The sequence below is a fragment of the Rhinolophus hipposideros genome (genome assembly GCF_964194185.1).
Source record: "Rhinolophus hipposideros genome assembly, chromosome: 11".
Lineage (NCBI taxonomy): Eukaryota > Metazoa > Chordata > Mammalia > Chiroptera > Rhinolophidae > Rhinolophus > Rhinolophus hipposideros.
Genome location: NC_138057.1, coordinates 77,151,666 through 77,172,251, shown reverse-complemented (window position 1 = coordinate 77,172,251; position 20,586 = coordinate 77,151,666). Strand labels below are relative to the sequence as shown.

Below are 20,586 nucleotides of genomic sequence, written 5' to 3'. Positions count from 1 at the left end.
GTAGTGGTGACCAGACCTGCTCTCCTCCACCCAAGCTGGTCACTTTCGTGAAGCCAAAGCAGGAACCTCACCAGACGCTGGGCCAGGCCTGAAAGGTGGGTGCAAGAGGACATAGAGGGGACAGGACAGCCTGTCTTCAAGTTGCTGATAGTCTAGTTGGACACACCGAGAGGGCAGGTGGAGATCAGGTCACTAGAGTTTCCCTCACCAAGTACTCATCGTATGTCTGTCAACACCCTCCACACATTTTTGTGATGTCTCTTTATTTTGCAATCGGACATATCTGGGTTGCACTCAGTCCCGACTGCGAGACATTGGGCAAACCACCTGTCCCCATGGAGCCTCAGTGTCTTCATTTGCAGAATGGGAATCCAGTCATCATGATCCCTGCTTCCTGGGCCTGGTATGGACTCAATGAGATGATGCTTGTCAGGGTCTCGGCATGGGGTGGCACGTGGCAGGCCCTCAGCTGCCATAACTGCTCAACTCCAAGGAGGGAATGCAGCTGTCTTGATCATTGTGGAAGCCCGAGCATTCAACAAACATTTAGAAGATATTTGTGAAATGATTGAAGACTAGTGGGCTTGTGCATCAGGATACATGTGATGGAAGTGATTGGAAGAGCCTTTGTGGCTGTGTTTGTCCTGACGCTGTGAAGGGCCATGGAGGGTTCTTAGGAAGGGCAGGAGCTGGGTACTGTCATTTGTGGGACAAGCTGAGCTTAGGCTGACCTCACAGTGGGCTCCTTTCCATGGACATGAGCCCCATCTGCCCTGCATTAGAGAACTAACATCAGCACTTAAATCTTCAAACTTATCAGAGGCTGACATTTGGACTCACTTGACTTAAACCTTCCCAGAGGACTGAGTGGTTTGGCCCCTGGCACACAGTAGGTACTTACCCCATAGATATCAGTTGCATTTGGCATTTAGTGACCTCTGAGCTGTGTAAATCCTCCCACTCTGGGTGTGCCCAAAATAAATACTTCTGACTTATTGTGTACATGGTGACTTCAGAGGCTTCCAAGGGCCTTCCTGGCAAATGACAGCTTCCATTTCCTAAGTGCTTTCTATGTGCTGAAGCATCACACACACACAGGGCCCTGCTGTGAGATCTGCGTGCACTCTCCCCGTCTTACAGATGAGTAAACAGAGGCTCACAGGGATGATGTGACTGCAGGTTTGCTTTGCTAGTCGGTGGCAGGGCACGTCTGTCCACTTTTAGAGCCTGTGCCTCCAAACACTGCTCTGCGGTCAACTACATATGGCTGTTATCAGGCAGAGGGAAAGGGAGCACCCCCGCATCGCCTCGGCTACTGGGAGAGGACCTGCCTGTCCCAGGATAGGGTCCCTCCATCACACCCCAGCGGTGACCCCACGACACTCCCCAAACCTGAGACCGGGGTCTGCACCCTGAAGTGAGGTTAAGGACCGAGGACTTGCACGAGGGGTGTTCAGCACGAGGCCGGGCATCCATTCCTTCAGTGATGGAAACAGCCCCACTGTGTGCCACGCACTGTGCCCAGCAGTGAAGGGAAAGAAGAAGGTCCCTGTCCTGGAGCAGACACGGAACTCAGACATAAATGAACAAATAAGATTCATGTCAGCCTGCTAAGCCCTCTGGACAATGTGGTGATGTGATGGAGGGGAAGGGACTGCTTCAGTGGGGGGGGGACCGGGAAGACCTCTCCAAGGTGATATTTGAACACACGTGAATGACAAGGAGCAGACTGTGTAATGACCTGGTCAAAAAGACAGGAAAAAGGCCAACATGGTTTATTGAGATGAACAATGGAAGTTTCTAGGCAGAAGTTGACAGGGCCTCACCGGCTATGGCAAGAACCCAGTAAGTGGTAGCTATCGCCAGTGTAATTTTTCTCCAATTGTGAGCTGGTGCAGAAGTGCCACCCTCTGATCTGGAGACAGGACTCCCACTCCCAGCTAATCTTGATGCCAGCACCTCTCTCTTGAGTGCTGGAAGGCCCAAGGTTATGCAGGCAGAAAGTGGCGGGAGCAGGTGAGCTATCCAGCTGGGCAGAGGCCAGTTGAGTCTGACCTTTCTTCTCTGACCTTGGCACCATTGACTTTTACTGACCGGGAGACGGGGGTGCCTGGGGCCCTGGGAAGCCACGAAAATAGCTGGCAGTTCTGGAAAGGTAGCCTATACTGCAACGACTGATGAGGTATGAGGAGCTCCTCCCAGCCCCCTCCTCTTTCTGCAGAAATTCAAAGAGCTCAGGACAAGGGCTTCCCTCTTGAAAAGGCCACGGTTCCAAGGTTGGCCTCCAGCCTCCCATACCCTCCCTCTACCCTGGACGGGGAGCCCTGCACAGGGATGTGGTAGGTGTAAGGAAGTGATAAGCAGGTCTGCAGACCACCAACCGCTGGTTTGAGCCCCATTAGTGAACTACAATAGTACCACTTTCCTCGAGTTGTTGGAGGTGTCAATGCAATAATGCCTCCCAGTGCCTGGCACAGCCTGGCACATAGTACAGCTATAAACACATGGTAGCTGTTATGCTCCATAGGAAAACTGAGGGACAGGAAAAGCAACCAAGAGGCCTGTGGCCTGTGTTCTAGTGACTCCAGGCAATTTCTTGCCCAGCTCTGACCCTTAGTTGCCCTATCCACGCAATGGGGAACTGCCGTTCTGAGAGTATGTCTGATTCTAAATCCAAAGATAGGGCCATCTACTCTTTACCATTCCCTTTCTCCCTGCCTTTCCCCACTCCTTGGCTCTGACCCAAGGAAAATGCCTGGTCGCCACTCCAAAATGAAGCTGGTCTCACAGCTGCCTCCTCCACCTGCAAACACAACACAATTGCTTCTGCCCTTTGGGTCCTTTCTCTGAAGCCCTTCTACTAAGCGTCACCTCATGAAACCCCCATAGGAACCATAGGAAGTGGGTGCTATTTTCATTTCCCTTGTATTGATGATGAAATGGGCTGAGAGGAAAATAGACTTGCCCTGAGTCCCTCTGCAAGAAAACTGGAGGAGTTGAGAGCTTGAATCCCGATCTGCCCGATTTCAGACCAGAGGAATCGGGCAAGCAGTGGAAGCACAGATTGGAGGGGATGTCTGCCTCCAGGGCTCAAAAGCCCCAGGCTGCCAGTGTCAGCCTGCACTGAGCAAAGGCAGCGGAAGCAGGTGCATGACCCGATGGGAGCCTTTATCCAGACAGCAGAGACTCCCCTCCCCCTCTGCCTCTCTTCTCCAACCTTTGGAATTGGGTATAGTCCTCACTCCTGGGAGGACACCCAGCCTGGCACCCAGAAAGCCCTGGCTGGCAGGGAGGGGTCCAGAACAGAGGTTGTGGACCTGAGACATGCCAGTACGAGCCTAGATGACTGATATCTGTTCATGGACAGCTCCAGGCTCCCCTGGGAACCCCACTGCCTGTTCCTTCCTGGATTGGCCCTCAAAGCCATTCAGCAGTGGTTATGACAAATTCTGATAAATGATGTGCAAGGGTCAGTGTTCACAGAAAAGGAACAAACGTAGTGGCAAAGGACCTCTGCCCCCAGGGGAGGCGGCTGAGGAAGGGGAGGGGAGCTAGGCCAGGCCGTCCTGGCTCAGCAGCTCAGGGCCTAGGCCAGGCTCAAGACATTAATGGGGGGTGGGAGGGTCTGTGATGCCCAACTCCTCCCGCAGAGATGTCAAGGGCTGCTCCCAGCGCTGCTCGTAGTACAGGTTCAGAACACAGGGGGCCCTGCGCCCATTCTGAACTGCCCATGGGATCAGCTCCGAGACCAGCACTTGTAGGTTCCTGTGGGGCAGCAGAGGAAAAAGAAAACGTAAGGTCCCAAGGTCCCTATGTGCCCAGCAATCAAGGTGCATTTTCTTTTATTTTAAGCTAAGTTTATTGGGGTGACAATGGTTAGTAAAATTACATAGGTTCCAAACGTACAATTCTAAAATGCCTCATCTATATATTACAGCAATGTGCATTTTCTCAGTTAATGCTCACACAGACCCAAGAAGAAAAAGATAGCTATTATTGCCACTTTTCGGATGAGGAAACAAGCTCACCGAGGTTAAAATCCCATGCCCAGAGCCACACATCTTGAACGGGCCAAAGCCCAGGTTTAAATCGGAGGCTACCTAACTCCAGAAACTAACACTAGATTGCCCCCCAGCCCTAAACACATCATTCTGTCCCGGCACTGAAGCCGGCCCAAGAGACCCTCGGGTCCCATGACATATCACGGCTTCATTCATTGCCCTGGAGACCCCACGCCAGGCCACTTTCACCTCTCCACCCTGTTCTTTCCACCCAGGCCTCCTGGAGGACCATCCGGGCCGCTCAGAGAGGCTGCATCCTCTTCGGTTTCCTGGAGCCCTGGCCCCTCTGAGCTCTCCCCGGACCCCTGGCCACTCGAGAACTTACTGGGCACTGAGTCGGATTGGTCCAAGCAGTGCTCCCAGGACGCACATGGGCAGGCCGGTCTGGACAGCCTCAAACCATTTCACCACGATCTCCCCTGGGGGCAGGGCGGGGGACGAGATGGCAGGTGAGCGGGGGCCAGGAAGAGAAGCCAGTGGTGTTCATGAAAGGGAAGGTAGTGCTACCAGGGGTCAGCCATGTCTAGTTTGGTCTGTGCTGGGCCCTGGGGCACTTGGCTTGGAGTGGAGGAGAGGGTCCAAGAAAGAGCCAAAGGAAATAAAGGGCTGGAAAGGAAGCTTGGGGTCAGAATGCAGAGGACCCCATAGCTACGCTGGTTCCTCTAGGCCTTGGGGAGTTGCTGAGGGAGTCAGAAGAGGGAGCCCTGATGCTTAGCTGCTGCTCTCTCAGCGCAGGAGCCATAAGAGGTAGTGGAGCCCTAAGAGACGGCACCAAGATGTTTGGCTAAAGCAGAAAACGAGGCACCGCGCCAGCCACCTGGTGGGTGGCAGCGACAGATGCGCCCTGCCCTGGCCCTGCAGACAGACCTGCGTGGACAGGCTGGCCGCCAGGCGCCGCCCCCCCACCGCGCACTCCGCAGGCCGAGGCCCTGAGGGCGGCACTCACCCAGCATGCTGGTGGGCATGCCCAGCAGGGTGTGCAGCAGGTCGTGCACCTCCCGGTACCGCTGGATCACGTACGCCAGCTCCTCGTCGTCTACGAACCGCGTGGGCGCTCGCGTGTCTGGGGAGACCCTCTGAAACACGTGGGCCTCCCTTAGAGCCCTTCCCCACGATTCCCAAGGCCCCACGGCCAGCTTGTCCTGGAATCTGTCAACCGCTCCTACCACTCATGCCCCACCCCGGAAAAAACTCTCTGGGGACTTGGCTTCGGTCTGTACCTGCCGACAGGCGAGTCCCAGGAAAGGGAGTGCGGTGGGATTGGCACCCCCTCAGCCGAACCCACCTCACACACAAGGCATGTAACCTGTTGAAATCTATGGCAAAGCAGCCCCGGGGAGAGGGGAAAGCGGGAGTCGTCTCATGGGTAGAGAGTTTCAGTTTTACAAGATGAAAAAGCTCTGGAGATTGTTTCACAACAATGTGAATGAATATACTTAATTCCACTGAGCTGGCCACTTAAAAATAGTTAAGATGGGAAATCTTACGTTTCGTTTGTTTGTTTTTACCACAATTCGAAGTTAAAAGGAAGAAAGATCCTCAACATGTGCGACAGCCTAGGGTGCCCTCTCCCACCACCCTCATCGTCACCTTGACAATTCCTGCTCATCCTATGATCGGGCTTAAGTGTCCCCTCCAAGGGGAGCTCACTCCTGCCCACAGTACGGTCTCTCATAGCCTCCTGTACCTTTCTCTGACACTCAACACAATTGTATCATGATGTTTAGTGCAGGCGATGGCTAATGGCCAGCACAGCACCATTCGCCACGTGTGGCCCTTGAGCCTTGAAATGAGACAAGTTCCACCTGAGATGTGCTGTCCGTGAAAAATACACACTGGATTTCACATACGTAGTATGAGGACAATAACGTGAAATCTCAATATTTTCAAAATGTTCACTACATGTTGAAATCATATTTTAGACATATTGAGCTAAACAAAATGTTATTAAAATGAATTCCACCTGTTTCTTTTTGCTATATTCAAGTAGCGAGTAGCAGACTTTCAATTTCCTATGTGGCTTCCATTCTATTTCTATGAACAGTGCTGCAGCCGCCTGTGAGCCACATAGGACAGGGCCAGCTCTGTGGTGCTCACTGTGTTTTCTTCAGGGCTTGGATGAAGAAACATCTCTTGCATGTGCAAGTAACAGGCCAGCCCCGGGCACTTTTCTGACCCCGGGGACGGATGTCAACTGTCCTCCTTTTCCCCACCCACTGCCTCTCTGAATCCTCATCTGCACCCAGAGAGTGGGAATAGCCTGGTCTTCCTGTCTAGAGGTCGAGAAGTTTGTTTTCATTGCTTTGGGGTTGTTGGCTCGGTGCTATGGTCGGTGCTAAGGTCTGTGTCCAGACCTCACTGGGTCCTGCGTCTTACTTTGTTCTGCACAGTTCTATTTCCTGTGTGAAGCTGAAGGTGATCATTGTGACAGCAGCGACATTTACTGAATCCCTACTATGTGCCTGCACTGTATATCTTTTACTTATATTACTTCATCCTCATGACGTTCTGGGGGTAGATACTGTTATGATATAGATAAGAAAAATGGGGCTCAGAGAAATCAAATAAATTGCCCAAGATCACACAGCTAATCAAATGGCTGAGCTAGGACTGGAAACAAAGTCTATTGGATTCCATCACTAATAAATCATATGAGTGCCCTGGAAGATAAACATTAGGTCTCCTTTCCTCAGACAAGGAATCTGAGCCTCGGAAAGGTCAAATGATTTCCCAGGGCCATAACGCTGGAAAGAGAGGCAGGATTCTAACTCAGGTGGCTCCTAACTAGAGCCCATGCCTGTAATCTTGATGCCACAAGGATGACCACACACCCTACCAAGGTCAGCCTCAGGGAGGGTGGCCTCACCTTGAACTTTGATCTAAATCTCTGCCCGGATAAAGGTGTTAGTTCACATTCTTTGGGCTACTGGTTTCCGTCCTCTAGAACTGTCACAATCTCTAGGGCTGTTACCACAACTAGGTCTGTGACTGGGCAAGCTGCCCAGGGAGGCCCTGGTAGTCCCATCCCCTCTACAGAAACAGGACAAAAGGCTCTGGGGCAACTTCAGAAAAAGCTTATCCCTCTCTGGATGACACTGGGGGCAGGTCACCCTGGTGGGTTTCACACCGATGAAGTAACTTGCATTCCAGGTCAAATCTGAGGGAGAAGATATAAAATGGGGCAGGGATAAGTGTCAGGAGAGTATGGGGAGCAGGGTTTTTTTTTCAGGGATAATAACCTTCATTGGTTCTCAACTGTCCACCAGGAGATATGTGCAATGTCTGGAGACATTTGCGGTTGTTAAAACTTAGGGGGCTGCCACTGGCATCTAGTGGGCAGAGGCCAGAGGTGTTGCTAGGCATTCTACAATGCACAGGACAGTCCCCACAACAAAGAATTATCCAGTTCAAAAAAGTCAATAGTGCCAAGGTTGAGAAACCCAGTTCTAAATCCACCTCTGCTCACTCCTTCACTTTCTCCCGCCTGGCTGGCTTCTGCAGCTTGGCTGGAGAGCCACTTCACAGACGTCCTTTGTTGGGATATGTTCGTCTTGGCAGGTACATGGGTGGGTGGGGAGAGTAACAGGAAAGGTACCTACCTGTATCCTAAGGTTCCTTTATAAATCAGGTCATATGACTCTCCTGCTTGAAACCCTCAATGGCTTCCTATTGCTCCTATTACAAAATCCAGACTCCTTCTCACGGTCAGCAGGGCCTGGCTCGGCTAATCCCAACGACTGGCTGCCTCTCCCCACTCACTGTATAGCCACATGGATCAGTTCTCCTTCCCTTAAACACACAAAACCTTGCATGTGCCAGTCCCTCTGCTCGGAATGTTCCTCCCCTTGCCTCCTCAGGGCTGGCTCCTCCTCCTCTTCTAAGTCTCTTCAGAGGGGCCTCCCGTGACCACCTGTCTGAAGTGGCCACCCTGGTCCTCAATCACGGTGACTGCTGTTCTCACAGCGCCATCTTCTAGACTAGAAGCTCACTGACAGGCTCTTTGCTGGTTCTGTTCACTGTATCCCCACCACTGAGAACAGTGCCTGGTATGTTCTAAGTACTTAAATATTTTTGCATGAATTTTCATATGAAAATTTCTTTCTTTGACTGCTTTATTTACCTCCCCAGTCAGCATATTAGCTTCATGAGGGCAGGGACTTAGTGTAGTTCACTGCTGTGTCCCCAGAACCTGGAACAATGGACGGCACATGGCAGATGCTGAACAAGTGAATGAGTTCCTCAGTGGTTGGGCCGCTCCCCTCCCCCAGTCCCTGTCCCCGCCCTGCCTGGGGTGCAGAGTGCTATAACTTGTTACACCCCAGGGAAAGCAGTGTCTCTGGAACAGGGGGACACAGTGAAGCAGTTGACAGCATGACCTGGGTTTGAATACTGCTGCCATTAATACTGGCTGTGTGAAGTTAGCAAGTTGCTTAACTCCTCTGAGTCTCAGTTTCCTCGTCTATTAAAGGGGAATAATAATGAAACATACTTGACAGGGTTATTGGGAGGATTCAGTGAGATCATTGAATCTCACTGAGAGATTGTATATATTTTTTGAATCTCACTGTATGAGCCTGGCATCTGGCATGCAGTAAGAGATTCATAAATGTTGGCAAGTATTATCGCTTGGAGGGACGTTATTGGCCCATTTACCTGTCCCACAAAAAGTGATAAAGCCTTAGCACAAGAGACAGAAAAGCACTCCCGCCCATGGTGGCAGCTTAGGGCTCTTCTTTCCTGGGGACATCACTCCCATGCCACTTATTTCACCTTCCTAGTGACTGCCAAATGCACAGAAGTTGGAAACTGACATTCACATCCAGGAAACGGAGGTATTCGCGGCCGAGGGAGCCCTCAGGTAGGCTCTGGAGCTGGCCCAGGTCAAGGGTGGACAGGGAGATCCGGGGACGTTCCCTGCAGGGCAGAAAGCAGGACTTAGGTATTGGGAGGGCGCCAGCAAAGGCAGGTCAAAGGTTCAGCTAGAACAAGGGTGTGAGAGGTGATGGGTCAGAGCAGCAACGGGGCCACAAGTCCTGATGGAACACATTCTAGATGACAGGGATGGACGAGACCACCCCAAGCTATGGTTGTGATTCCTGCCTGCAGGGGTACAATCTAGGCAGCCAGGCCTCCGATGTGATCGGGGTACTCAGAAACGGCACTGCAGGAGGGGGTGGAGGATACCGCTATCATGTGTTATGGGATCTTAGAGAATGTACCAAGTCCTGTGGCTGGAACTGAGCTGAAGCCACTACACGACACTACTCAGGCATCACCGTAGTGTCTATGTGAGTGGCCCCCCTGGAGTTGGGCAGTGCCCAGACTGTGCAGCCATCCATAGCCAGGATATCAAGAAGAGCTCCCAAGAGGAACAAGACTGACACTATGTGACTCGAGAGAGAGAGCAAGATCCCCACAGAATGCCCCCCAACCCTCCAGGCAGAGCTGAGACCTACTGCAGGATCTTGGCACCCTCTGGATCCTTCTTCATCTGGTCCCTGATGACCTTCAGGGCACGGTGTCCTGTGGTCTCCCCTAGAACTGCAACCATGTCTGAAAGGAAAGAAATGGGGACAAATGGAAGATATGATCTTAGGTAAGTTACTTGACCTAGTCTGAGTCTTAATTTTCTAAATGATAACACAGAGGTAAGATGTACCTCTTAGTTATGAAGGATGAATGTTAAATGCTTAGCAAATCATTCAGCACACAGAGCTCTGTATATCTATAGTTATTAGTATTAATGTTATCAATCTACTGGGGTGAGGTGGCTCTGATTAGCACAGAGCTTTAAACAGGTTATGAATCACTTTCATGTCCCTTATCACAACAGACTATCGTGGCTCCACTGACAGATACAAGCTTTGGCATCAGTGTTAAGTTTAGGCCCAGGTGCAGCCACTGTCGAGGTGATCTTGTGCAAATTGATTCACAGTTCCAAGCTTTAGTGTCCTAGTTTGTGAAATGCTGATAACACCTTTCTTACAGAGTTAACGTGAGAAGTCAAAAACATGTCTACCAGGGGGGCCAAAAAAATGTATACAAGTGGACACTGGTCAACGTTGCTCAAGCGGTAGTTCGCCGTATTCAGAAGTGTCTGGACACTGATGGTAACCTCTTTGAGCACCTCTTGTAATTGAAGAAGTCAAATGGGACTTGTATTCATTTGTTATCGGTATATATTATTACAATTTTAATACAGTCTTCCTTTCTTAAAACGTGTATACAATTTTTTGGCACTTAGCGCAGCAAGCAGCCAGAATAAGTGCTCAGTGAGCAGTTAGTATTAGCGTTTTTATTAGTAGGAGCAGTAATACATTCCAGACTTAAGGATCCTGGGAGGGATGAGAAAGACACCGTAGACTCCTAGGATGTTCCAGTCATACATTCAGCAAACATTTATTGAACATTTATTATGTGCTAGGCACTACCCAAAAGACTGCCGATACACTGGAACAGGGCAGTATGGTCCCTGACTTCTCACAGGTTAAATTTCTAGTGGGATGTTATCATTCGATGGGTGCTTATAAGTCATCTATTTAGGCCAGAGGTGCTCACTGTGGTTGGATGAGAGGATATCCTGGGAAGTAGTTTCAAAAGGCAGAAGCTCGGATTCCACGCCCCTTCCTCTCGCCCCTCTCCACGCCTGACAGATACAGATTAAGTGAGTTTAGGGTGAGACCCAGGCATCTGCATTTTTAGAAACGTTCCGGGTGATGGTGAGGTGTAGCCACGTTTGGGTACCCTGGCCTAGCCTATTCTGCAGTCATCCATAGGAAACGGAAGCTTTGCCAGGGGTCGGGACCTGCTCAGGCTTCCAATGCTAGGGAGCGCCCCAAACCTCCGCTGTCTCCACCGAGCGCGGGGCGCGGGCGGCCTTACCGTGGCGATACGGGTTGTAGAGGGCCATTCCCGCCGAGCCCACCGCCAGCAGCGCCTTCTGCAGCGGGGAGGTGGGGATGTGCTCGGGGTAGAGCAGGCTGGTGCCGTGGCTCGCGGCTCGGACGGGGACATCTGCGAGCAAGAAAAAGGCCGAGGTCAAAGGTGTGGGGGGGCCTCCAGGACTCGTTCCCGCCCCCGCCACTTGCCTGCAGCCGGCCCAGGGCAGCGTTGGAGGAGGCGCAGGGGGCCCCACGCCCGCAGCAGCTGCGTCGCCATGACAGCGGGCACTTCCGAGGTCCAAGGGAGACTGGGCGGGGCAAGGCCGAGGCTCCAAACTTCCCTGGCGACCGGGCGCCAGAAACGGCAAGAGAACTCGACCCCTACTATTCTGAGTCGGCCCTTTTCGGGAGGAAAACTGTAGCTCGGACAGGAAAGGGCCCTATCGCTAAGTATGAGAAGGAAACCAAGACGACCTGTCTGCCACCTACTTTACCGGTGTAAAACTCTCCCCATTTCACCTCACCCCCCAAAAGGACTTCCAAGTAAGGCCCGCTAGCTTTGGGGTTCAGTGCTGGGCTCGACTTCATCGGCCGCAGCACCTTCCCCGCCGAGGATATTAAGAAGAGAACCGCTTCCGGCTGAGAAACATGGCGGCGCCCGTTGGAAGGACAGGGTGTGGGTGAGGGACCGTACGGCACTTCCGTCCGTCCAGCTTTCCTGCTAGCCTGGACCGCCGACTTCAGGCATGGGGTCCGCCGGCTTAGCGCGGCTGCATGGACTCTTCGCGGCTTACAAACCCCCGGGGCTAAAATGGAAGCACCTGCGGGATATCGTGGAGCTGCAGCTGCTGAAGGGTGAGTGCCTCCAGCCTGACGATTCCGCTCGCTGCCTCCCGGGAGTCCATTTCCGTTTCTGGTCCTTACAGAAAAAGAAAAAAAAAGTCATGTGACTTAGTCGGCTGGGCCGAGCGCTTTCTTAATCGTGTGTTCTATACACTCTGTTATTCCTTACTTTCCCCCGTTTTCGGGTGGGTAAACAGAATTGTCCGTGGTTACACGCAGTTAATAAGTAATAGAGTCAGGATTTGAACCCAGGTCTGTTTCTTAACTACGGCTATTCAGCTCCCTACACCGTGGGCTTCTACATCTGCGTCCTTCCCTGCCCGTCCTCCTCCAGGTGTTGGAACACACATGACAAGATGTCCTTTATCGTGTATGCTCAGGTCTCAATGCTGGGAAGCCTCCTGCCCCTGAACAACGTGTTCGCTTCCTGCTGGGCCCCGTGGAAGGAAGGGAAGAAAAGGAACTGACCCTCACGGCCACCAGTGTGCCCACCCTCACGGACCATCTGCTGGGTAAGGCACATTCCGGCAGGGGCCTGGGTGTCACTTCCCAGGAAATCTCTGCCCAGCGTCAGTTTCCCATTCAGCGCTCAGACTCCTGCCCCAGACCTTTGAAGGGCCACAGGGGGATAAAGTTTGACCAGGAATTGGAAAAATTTTCCAGATAGTAAACAATTTAGGTTTTGCAGGTTCAACTCTGCCATTGTAGTGCAAAAGCAGCTTAGGTGATGTATAACGCAACGAGCCTAGCTGTGTTCCAATTAAACTTTATTTATGGACACTGTGTATGTCACAAACTATTATTCACTTGATTTTTTTGAACCACTGAGAAACGGAAAAAGAAATTAACTTGTGGACCATTATGCAAATAGGCGGTAGGATTTGGCCAGTGGACTGTAGTGTACTGACCCCTTTACTATCCTGGGACTCCAAGTGGGAATTGAGACCCTCAGGTAGAAGTCCGGAGGACCAAGGGGTTTGACGAGGATCTTCTAAACCCCCTACAACAGTGATATTCAGTGACTACAGTATAACAACAACTAGTAAGATGTATGGAGGAACTACATTGTACTAGGTATTGTGTTAAGCTTATCCCAAATACCATCTCATTCAATCTCCACCACAATCCTATGAAGTGAATCCTCTTCTCATTTCACAGGTGAGAAAACAGACTCAGTGTTGACATTAACATAGCTTGGCTCTTAACCACCCATGCCCTCCCCCAGATTCCTCTTGATTTGCAGAGGTGTGAATGCTTCTGGTTCATTCCTGCATTTACTCCGTGTGTGTGTGTGTGTGTGTGTGTGTGTGTGTGTGTGTGTGTGTGTGTGTGTGTACAGCTTTCTTGAGGTATAATTGATAGACAAAAAGACTACAGATATTTTAATTTATGTGTTTTGATGAGTCATTTATTCTTTCAGTAGCTATTTTCTGAGCAGCTGGTGAGTTCTGGGCTCTGGGGCTAGGACGGTGAACAGCCAGACCCAGGCCCTGCCTTAAGGAGCTCACAGGCTCCATTTTCTTACCGAGAGGGTGGCCAGAATGCTCCTTCTGCAGGAGCTGGGTAGGGAACCCCACAATCTTGATTGCCAGTGTCATACCCAGTCCACTCAGAATGTCTCAGGGAATGGTGATAGGCAGAGTAACAGGCATCTTGGGTTGCCCTTTCTCCGTGCCCAGGGAGCTGCGGAAATGGTTCTAGGCCCCAGATTCCATGATAGGGAAGCCTGAGAGTCCAAGCTGATCCTGGTTTGGGCTCCATGAGGCTACCTTGTAGGAATGATGCAGCCCAAAGGTCATCCCGGAGTCTGGATTCATTGATGAAAGGGACCTCATTTGTTTCTTTTCCAGTACGTGGACCAGCATTCACCAGCCTGAAGATTGGTGTGGGACACCGGCTAGATACCCAGGCATCTGGGGTGCTTGGTAGGTGATGTGGTGAGTCTGGGGGTGCAGTGATAGAGGATTGGGAAGCTCTTAGGAGCCCAGCCCACTTCCACCCTGACAGCCATTACCCACTCTTGCTGTCCTTTGATTGCCGCCCCAAGTCTGATCAGCTGGTGGAAGAGGGGAGTTCACAATTGCCCACCTTTATCAAATGATTCCTGAATGTGACATGTGGTACGAAGCCCTTTGTGCACGTGTATTCACCACAGCAGTCCTATTAGGTAGCTATTGTATGATTTTATGGATGAAGAAAGTGAGGCTTCAGCTTAGGTGGGTCACACCTAGGTGGCTTCAACTGGGTCACATGGCTAGCTAGTGAATGCCCCTGGTTCAGAGAGGGGAAACCGTCATCACTTGCATGGAGTGACCAAGCGTGTGACTCTGGCCACACTAACCAGGGTCTGGATGTCACTGGAGCTAGACACACAAAGTCCTGAGTCGTGAGCCATTTGTGTCCCCAGGGTCAGGCAATACCCACATCCTCCGTATGCGACAGTCACAGTCCCCTCGTCTCACTTCCTAGGGCACAGGCAGACGTGATCTCATGCCCCCCTCCCTGTTCTCCCTCTCCAAGAGTGAATAGAGGGTCCTTCTCTCCTTCAGCCAGAGGAAGAAATAGAGGCGGGGAAAGGCAGGGAGTGGCCACAAGGCCCCTTTGGGGGCCCTTCCTTTGTGCTGACCGCTTCCTGTGCATTGCCTCCGTCTTCACAACACCGCGAGAATCAGATAGTGTTTTTATCCCCATTTTACTGATGGGGAGCCTAAGGCCCCGGGAGGTTAAAGGACATGCTCAGAGCCGCTGCTGATGTGGCTGGGCCAGTGGTCTCTTACTTTTGAGTGTATCAGAAGCCCTCCCTACCATGAGTCAGGGACAGTTGTGTGTGGGGCCTAGACATCTGATTTACATATACCCAGAGGAGCTCACTTGCCCCCTGTAGACGCCATCCCTGGCCCCTTGCTGGCTTCAGCGGCATTGGAGGTGGGAGTGCTCGGTTGGCGGATCTGGGGTTGGGGGTCTCAGGGAAACAGAAAAGGGGAGCCAAGTGTAAGATCAGGCTGGGTGCCTTTCAGTGCTCGGCGTGGGACATGGACGTAGTCTCCTCACCGACATGTACAACGCTCACCTCACCAAGGTACGGGGGGCTGGGGACGGACTGTCCTTTCCCTGGGTGTCACTGGCAGGATTTTGAAGCTGAGAGGATTCCAGGGGAAACACCCAGACCATCAGCAAGCATGTTTTATGGTCACATGCTGTGGAAGACTGTAACAATCCTTAGTAACGACTGCTGGCATGATTGTATGTTCACTGCTCTGTGCTGAGCACTGTACGTAGACACCTCACAACTTCCCCATGAAGTGGGATGTGTTCTGGACCCATTTTACAGAGGAGAAAACAGGTTCAGAGAGAGGATATCCCTTGCTTGGGGTCACGCGGCCCGAAAGGGACAGAGCTGGTATTTGAACCTGGACTTGTCCGACACTAGAACCTTAACATGACACCACTCCATTCTCTCCCCGAGACTGAGAAGTGGGCGTCACTGGCCAGGTGTCAGGGAGCTTGCGTCCAGGCTGGGGCCCTGGAGTCTGGCACTACCAGTGTATGCAGAAGTGTCACGTTAGAGAGCGTGAATTTTTCATGGTTCATAGGGCAAACTGGGGAGCCAAATGGCTTTGGTTCAAAACCAGCTTCTACCGTTCTACCAGCTATGGTCTGTGTGCCTCCATTTTCTCATCTCTAAAATGGGAATGCTAATAGTACCTCCTCTATAGGTCACTGTGAAGACTAAATGAGTGACTACATATGATATACTTAGTGCAGTCACTGGCACATGGTAAATGCTCGATCAGTGCCCCTCTTGTCATCCTCTATCATCATCGTCGTCATGACTCTGATTTGTGGCAGTTAGCCACGTCAATCATACATAGAGGGTTGAGAGAAGCCGACAGGCTCTGCTAGGAGGGGCCCAGCTTGCTAAATTGTCAGGTTTGGCTGGAGTGAGCGGCGTGGAGGCATGGGGTGGTCATGGTCTAGTGGTCAGCACCCTTTGCAGGCTGCCAGTCCTCATTGCCATCAGAAAGTCCAGGGCCCTTCCCCAGGGGACCTGAGGGACCCCACCCCCAGCCTCAGTCTAGCACCTCCCTCAGCACTGAGGCTTAGAGCAGGGACACTGTCTGGACAGTCCCCTCCGTGTCCTCGTAGGATTACACAGTACGCGGCCTCCTGGGCAAAGCCACAGACGACTTCTGTGAGGACGGGCGGCTGGTGGAGAAGACAACGTACGGTGAGAGCCTGGGGGAGCCCGGGGTACGTGGGAGGAGCTGCTGTGGCTGCCTCCGCGTTTGCTTTCCCCGAGTCCTCACCCCCACAAGGGCCACGCGGGCTCCCTCTTAGTTACTCAGACGCACCAAACTTAGGGTGCTGTTGGGGCCTTCGGACATGTCATTCTGTCTTCCAGGAGTGCGCTGTCCTCCCCTTTGCCGCCTCAACTGGCTTAAATGTCAGCTCCCCAGGAAAACTTATCTGGCCTCCAGGCTTGGGCTGGATGGACTTTCAGAATAGTAATCAACTCATAATTAGTGATGATTTAATAGCCATCTCCCCACCAGACTGTCAGCCATGAGAGCAGGGACTGTAATTTCCGTCCTGTGGTCACACATAGCTCAGGGCCTGGGATGTGGGAGGTGCTTGTTACATAGGGGAGGGAGGGAGGGAGGGAGGGAGGTCCAGATGGCCCATTCTTCACTTCTCACTCTCCCTATGTGGTTTACTGCATAGGATCGATTGCATTTGCTTATTTGGCAGGTGTTTTTGAGCACCAACCTTGTTCCAGGCACTGGGGATACCTATGGTAAATCAGATGGGGTCCCCAGTCTCAATGAACTCACAGTCTAGCAAGGAGAAGAGACACACACCTCTGCATCTTCTGGAGAAGATTAAAATTATGGCAAGGCAACACTACATATTTGTATGTGTAGGTGTGTGTCAGCATTCAAACACATCTAAAGACAACAACCAAGTTGATACTTCTGGGAGGGAGGAAGCCAGAATTTGGAGGAGGGGAGATGTTTGTTGGTGCCAACTGAATTTCTTAAAGAAGATTCACATATCAATTGCACAATTAAAATGTAATGTAAAAACCAAATAAAATTAGATGGTGGGAAAGAGACCCAGGTACAGAGTGGCAGGAGCCAGGAGGAAGAAGCATCATGCTCCAGAGGGGCTTCCTGGAGGAGGCAGCATTTGAGCTGGGCTATAAATGAGAGGGGAGGAGGCAGTGGCAGGTGCATTCCAGGTAAGACAACAGCATGAATGAAGCTAGGAAGACGGGATGACAGGCCCAGGCTCTTCCAAGCTGGCAAGCTTTCGGTCACCGCACCTGCTCCCAGAATTCTGGCCTTTGGAGCCAGAAGTTGTTGCCTGCCCCAGCTGGGCTGCAGGATCAGCCTGCTGGCAGAGTTTGTGAGTGTCCCCAGGCTTTGCCGCTGTCTGCCCCACGGTCACTCGGTGGGACCAGCGGGCAGAGCCACTCCTATTTCTTGCCACCTGTCTCTGCATTTAGGTAGATGATACCCTCTCTCCCAGGGTTCCTAGCGTGGAAAACCCCAGAGTGGGGCTCAGGAAGCCCAGATCAGAATACTAGGCAAGTCACATTACATCTTCGAGCCTCATTTCCGGAAGAAGATGTATTTAACCTGGAGTCTGTGAGCCCCCGAAAATGTCCTCAAAATGCTGAATTCATGTGTATTTTTCTGAGAAGAGAGGTCTGAGCTTTCAGAAGATTCTCAAAGGACTCTTAACCCCCATCCTGGGACCAGAGGATGCTCTGGAACCCCGTCCAGATTACAAGGACAGGGCTGGTTTGAGGGAAGGGAGTTTGTAAGTTTGTTGTCGCCCACCCTCAGTGGGCACCTGTGTGCTAACCATCCGCTGGCTGTTGCAGACCATGTGACCAGAGAGAAGCTGGACCGAATCCTGGCCCTGATCCAAGGATCCCATCAGAAGGCCCTGGTGTTGTAAGTGGGGCCCGACCCACACCTCCTGAGAGGGGCCCTCACGGAAGTGCTGGGAGAGCAAGACATGCCCACAGGACTCCTGTAGGCTCCTCCTGCCCTAGGACAGAATCCATGAACCACTCATTTCTCCCACAGCATGTGGCAGTGTTCCTGTGTGTTGGGTCTTGGGCCAGCCCTTGGGAAGCTGAGGGGAGCAAGAGACACCAGGCTCCCTCCCAGCGAGTATACGATCTAGTGGGGAGGAAAGCCGGGGAGAGTGTGCAGAGGAGGGTGGTAGACAGAAACTGCTGCTGCGAAGGCACGTGGAGGGGCAGGGAGATGGAGAGGCGTCTTTTAGGAGTGGGCAGGGCCAGGGGTAAGCAGTCAGCCCAGCCCCCCACCCCACGCCAGCCCCCCGACTCTGCCCAATCCTGATTCCCAGGTACTCCAACCTCGACCTGCACACCCAGGAGGCATATGAGATGGCTGTGGCAGGCTTGATCCGGCCCATGAACAAGTCTCCCATGCTGATCGCCGGCATCCGATGCCTCCACTTTGCGCCTCCAGAGTTCCTCTTAGGTAAGTCGCCCCGGAAGCTGGAGCAGGGAGACGGGGCTCCTGTGTCTGGGGGTCACTGCAGAATGCAGGCCAGCACATCCCAGCCCTGATCTCGGATGGACTTGGCCAGCACACAGCACTCAGAACAAGTGCTGTCCTAGCTCCTGCTGAGTCACCCTTTGAAGCCAGACCTTAACAAGCAGCTCGTCTGCAGAGCTTCCCAGTGCTTCAAGTTGATGTGGGCCATCGACAGCACTCTCACCGCCTCACTGCCCCCACATGGCCCCCAACACACTCCTTTCTTTGTCGACCGTGTGAAACAGGGACTCCTTTTCTTGTGCATTGACCAAGACTCCCCATGCTAAGCCCCTTATATCAATTATCCCTTAGACTCCTCACAACCACCCATTTTACAGATGAGCAAACCAAGTCTTAGAGCAGCGCTTTGACCAACCTGCCCATGCATCACCTGGGGGGTCTTCTTACAAGGCAGAGTCTGCCTCAGCAGGTGTGAGTGGGGCCTTAGATTCTGTAGGTCTAACCAGCTTTCAGGTAGCACCCACAGGGTGGCCCTTGGGCTGCACTTTGAATAGCAAAGCCCTGGAGAACGAAGGTGTCTTGCTAAGGTTATTATACAGCCAGGAGGTATCAAGGGCTGTGCATCTAGTTCAGTGGACACCAGAGACTATGCCCTTGACCACTGTATGTGTCCTGGTGTGTCCCTGGCAGAGGTGCAGTGCATGCATGAGACGCAGAAGCAGCTGCGAAGGCTGGTGCATGAAATCGGCCTGGAGCTGAAGACCACTGCTGTCTGCTCCCAAGTGCGGCGTACGCGTGATGGCTTCTTCACCCTGGACGATGCCCTCCTGAGGACCCATTGGGACCTACACAGCATCCAGGATGCCATCCAGGCTGCAGCCCCCCGGGTGGCAGCAGAGCTGGAGAAGAGCCTGAGGCCACGGCTGGGTACCCAGCAGCTCCCTGGTTCCGGCCAGCACCGGGACTCTGAGGGGCCAAGCTCTGCCTTGAAAGACCAGGCAGGTGGGGCAGTGGGTGGATAAAGGTAAGAGTTGATAAGAGTTGTTCATGAGCTGGAACTGATAACTGAGCAAAGAGTGGGAGAAGCTTTTCTACTTGTGACATAAAACGAGCTGTAAGAGAAAAGATCAACAGATTTGACCCAACGGAAAAGGAAAAAACTTCTGAATGGAGGAAAAGACAATAAATGAATGACAGACTGATAAAAATATTTGCAATATGTTTAATGAACTAATACACATAATATAGAAAGAGTTCTTATAAAACAAGAAAAAGATGATATAAATTGTATGTGTATATATACATAATATATGTGTGTGTGTATATATATATGAAAAGAAATACATATATATATATATATATATATATACATATATATATATATGAAAAGAAATCCAAAGGTCCAGTAAACCAGAAATTATGCTCAACCTAATGATGAAAGACGTAACAGATGAAAATAAGACAAGTTTTCCTTGCCTTTCAAAAAAAGGAATAAAAAGATATTACAACATCCAGCATTGGTGATGATGTAAGTAAATGGACAATTTATACAGTTGCTAAGAATATACAACTAAGTAAGCTTTTGGTAGTATGTATCAAAATGTAAACTCCTGCCCTGTAACTCAGCAGTTACAGTTTCAGGAATCTATCTTCAAGCATAGAAGATATGTAACAAGCATAGGTTACAGAAAGTTACAGGTACATAGATATTCATAGCTGACTATAGTAGTTATAAATGGGAAATGTGATTACCATCCATCAGTAAGGGAATGGTTAAATATATGTGGCAGATACAGGATTAAAAGGCTCTATTCTGATACCATCAAGAAAATTACCAAAAGAAAAAATTTTAGCCTTTTTTTTCTAGCCGATTTTATTTCTCTAGGCTTTGGACGCCTTGGTCCCTTGTGTACTTTTTTTCCTGGCCTGGTTATACCCTCTAGGCATGTGGGTATTTCCCACTTGGAACACTCGGGCCAGAAGGAGCCAGTTGGCCTCTGACTAGGGCTCCGGTTTGGGCCCTGAGGGGAAGAAGCACTGCCTGTCTGTTGTCTCTGCTGCCAACCTGGGAGGGGAGGCCCTGCCACCATGGCTCACCTCACCCTACACTCGCAGGCAGCCCACAGCTCAGAGCAGTGCTAAAAAGATGTGGCTCCGTGAGCCTCTAGCTCTGGGCCCTGGAAAGCTCAGTTCCCCCACACCCACACCCACACCCACACTCACTCAGACGGGGACAACTGAGACCTGCCTCTTCACCTCACGGGC

At 51.6% G+C, this 20,586-nt stretch overlaps 2 protein-coding genes across 3 annotated transcripts; one reads left to right on the top strand and one right to left on the bottom strand.

Moving 5' to 3' along the window:
- Window positions 1-1,727: 1,727 nt before the first annotated feature.
- Window positions 1,728-11,579, bottom strand: COQ4 (coenzyme Q4). 2 transcript variants are annotated; one of them, XM_081067543.1, is made up of 8 exons: window positions 11,150-11,285; window positions 10,944-11,075; window positions 10,620-10,707; window positions 9,518-9,614; window positions 8,873-8,975; window positions 5,008-5,137; window positions 4,387-4,480; window positions 1,728-3,765 (listed from the first exon to the last, which is right to left on the bottom strand). In XM_081067543.1, exons 2-8 carry the CDS (start codon window positions 11,073-11,075, stop codon window positions 3,606-3,608), a joined length of 804 nt encoding a protein of 267 aa, XP_080923669.1. In that variant the 5' UTR covers window positions 11,150-11,285; the 3' UTR covers window positions 1,728-3,605. The 2 variants fall into 2 exon arrangements, with proteins under 2 accessions (XP_080923669.1, XP_080923670.1); XM_081067544.1 differs by lacking the exon at window positions 10,620-10,707 and having other exon boundaries at window positions 11,150-11,579.
- Window positions 11,569-19,626, top strand: TRUB2 (TruB pseudouridine synthase family member 2). The gene is made up of 8 exons (XM_081067542.1): window positions 11,569-11,797; window positions 12,166-12,297; window positions 13,636-13,710; window positions 14,803-14,864; window positions 15,932-16,013; window positions 17,673-17,745; window positions 18,167-18,303; window positions 19,012-19,626. Exons 1-8 carry the CDS (start codon window positions 11,689-11,691, stop codon window positions 19,341-19,343), a joined length of 1,002 nt encoding a protein of 333 aa, XP_080923668.1. The 5' UTR covers window positions 11,569-11,688; the 3' UTR covers window positions 19,344-19,626.
- The last annotated feature ends 960 nt before the right edge of the window (window positions 19,627-20,586 follow it).

Bases quoted from the DNA above. Each gene is read 5' to 3' on its own strand.
- COQ4 (XM_081067543.1), bottom strand. From the start codon at position 11,075: ATGTCCCCGTCCGAGCCGCGAGCCACGGCACCAGCCTGCTCTACCCCG. The intron at 9,615-10,619 runs GTGAGCACCTCT...CTTTCCTTTCAG, and splicing joins TATCCTCTCATCCAACCACA to ACATGGTTGCAGTTCTAGGG. The intron at 4,481-5,007 runs GTGAGTGCCGCC...CCCTGCCCCCAG, and splicing joins CATGCCCACCAGCATGCTGG to GGGAGATCGTGGTGAAATGG.
- TRUB2 (XM_081067542.1), top strand. From the start codon at position 11,689: ATGGGGTCCGCCGGCTTAGCGCGGCTGCATGGACTCTTCGCGGCTTAC. The intron at 16,014-17,672 runs GTGAGAGCCTGG...TGGCTGTTGCAG, and splicing joins GGTGGAGAAGACAACGTACG to ACCATGTGACCAGAGAGAAG. The intron at 18,304-19,011 runs GTAAGTCGCCCC...TGTCCCTGGCAG, and splicing joins GCCTCCAGAGTTCCTCTTAG to AGGTGCAGTGCATGCATGAG.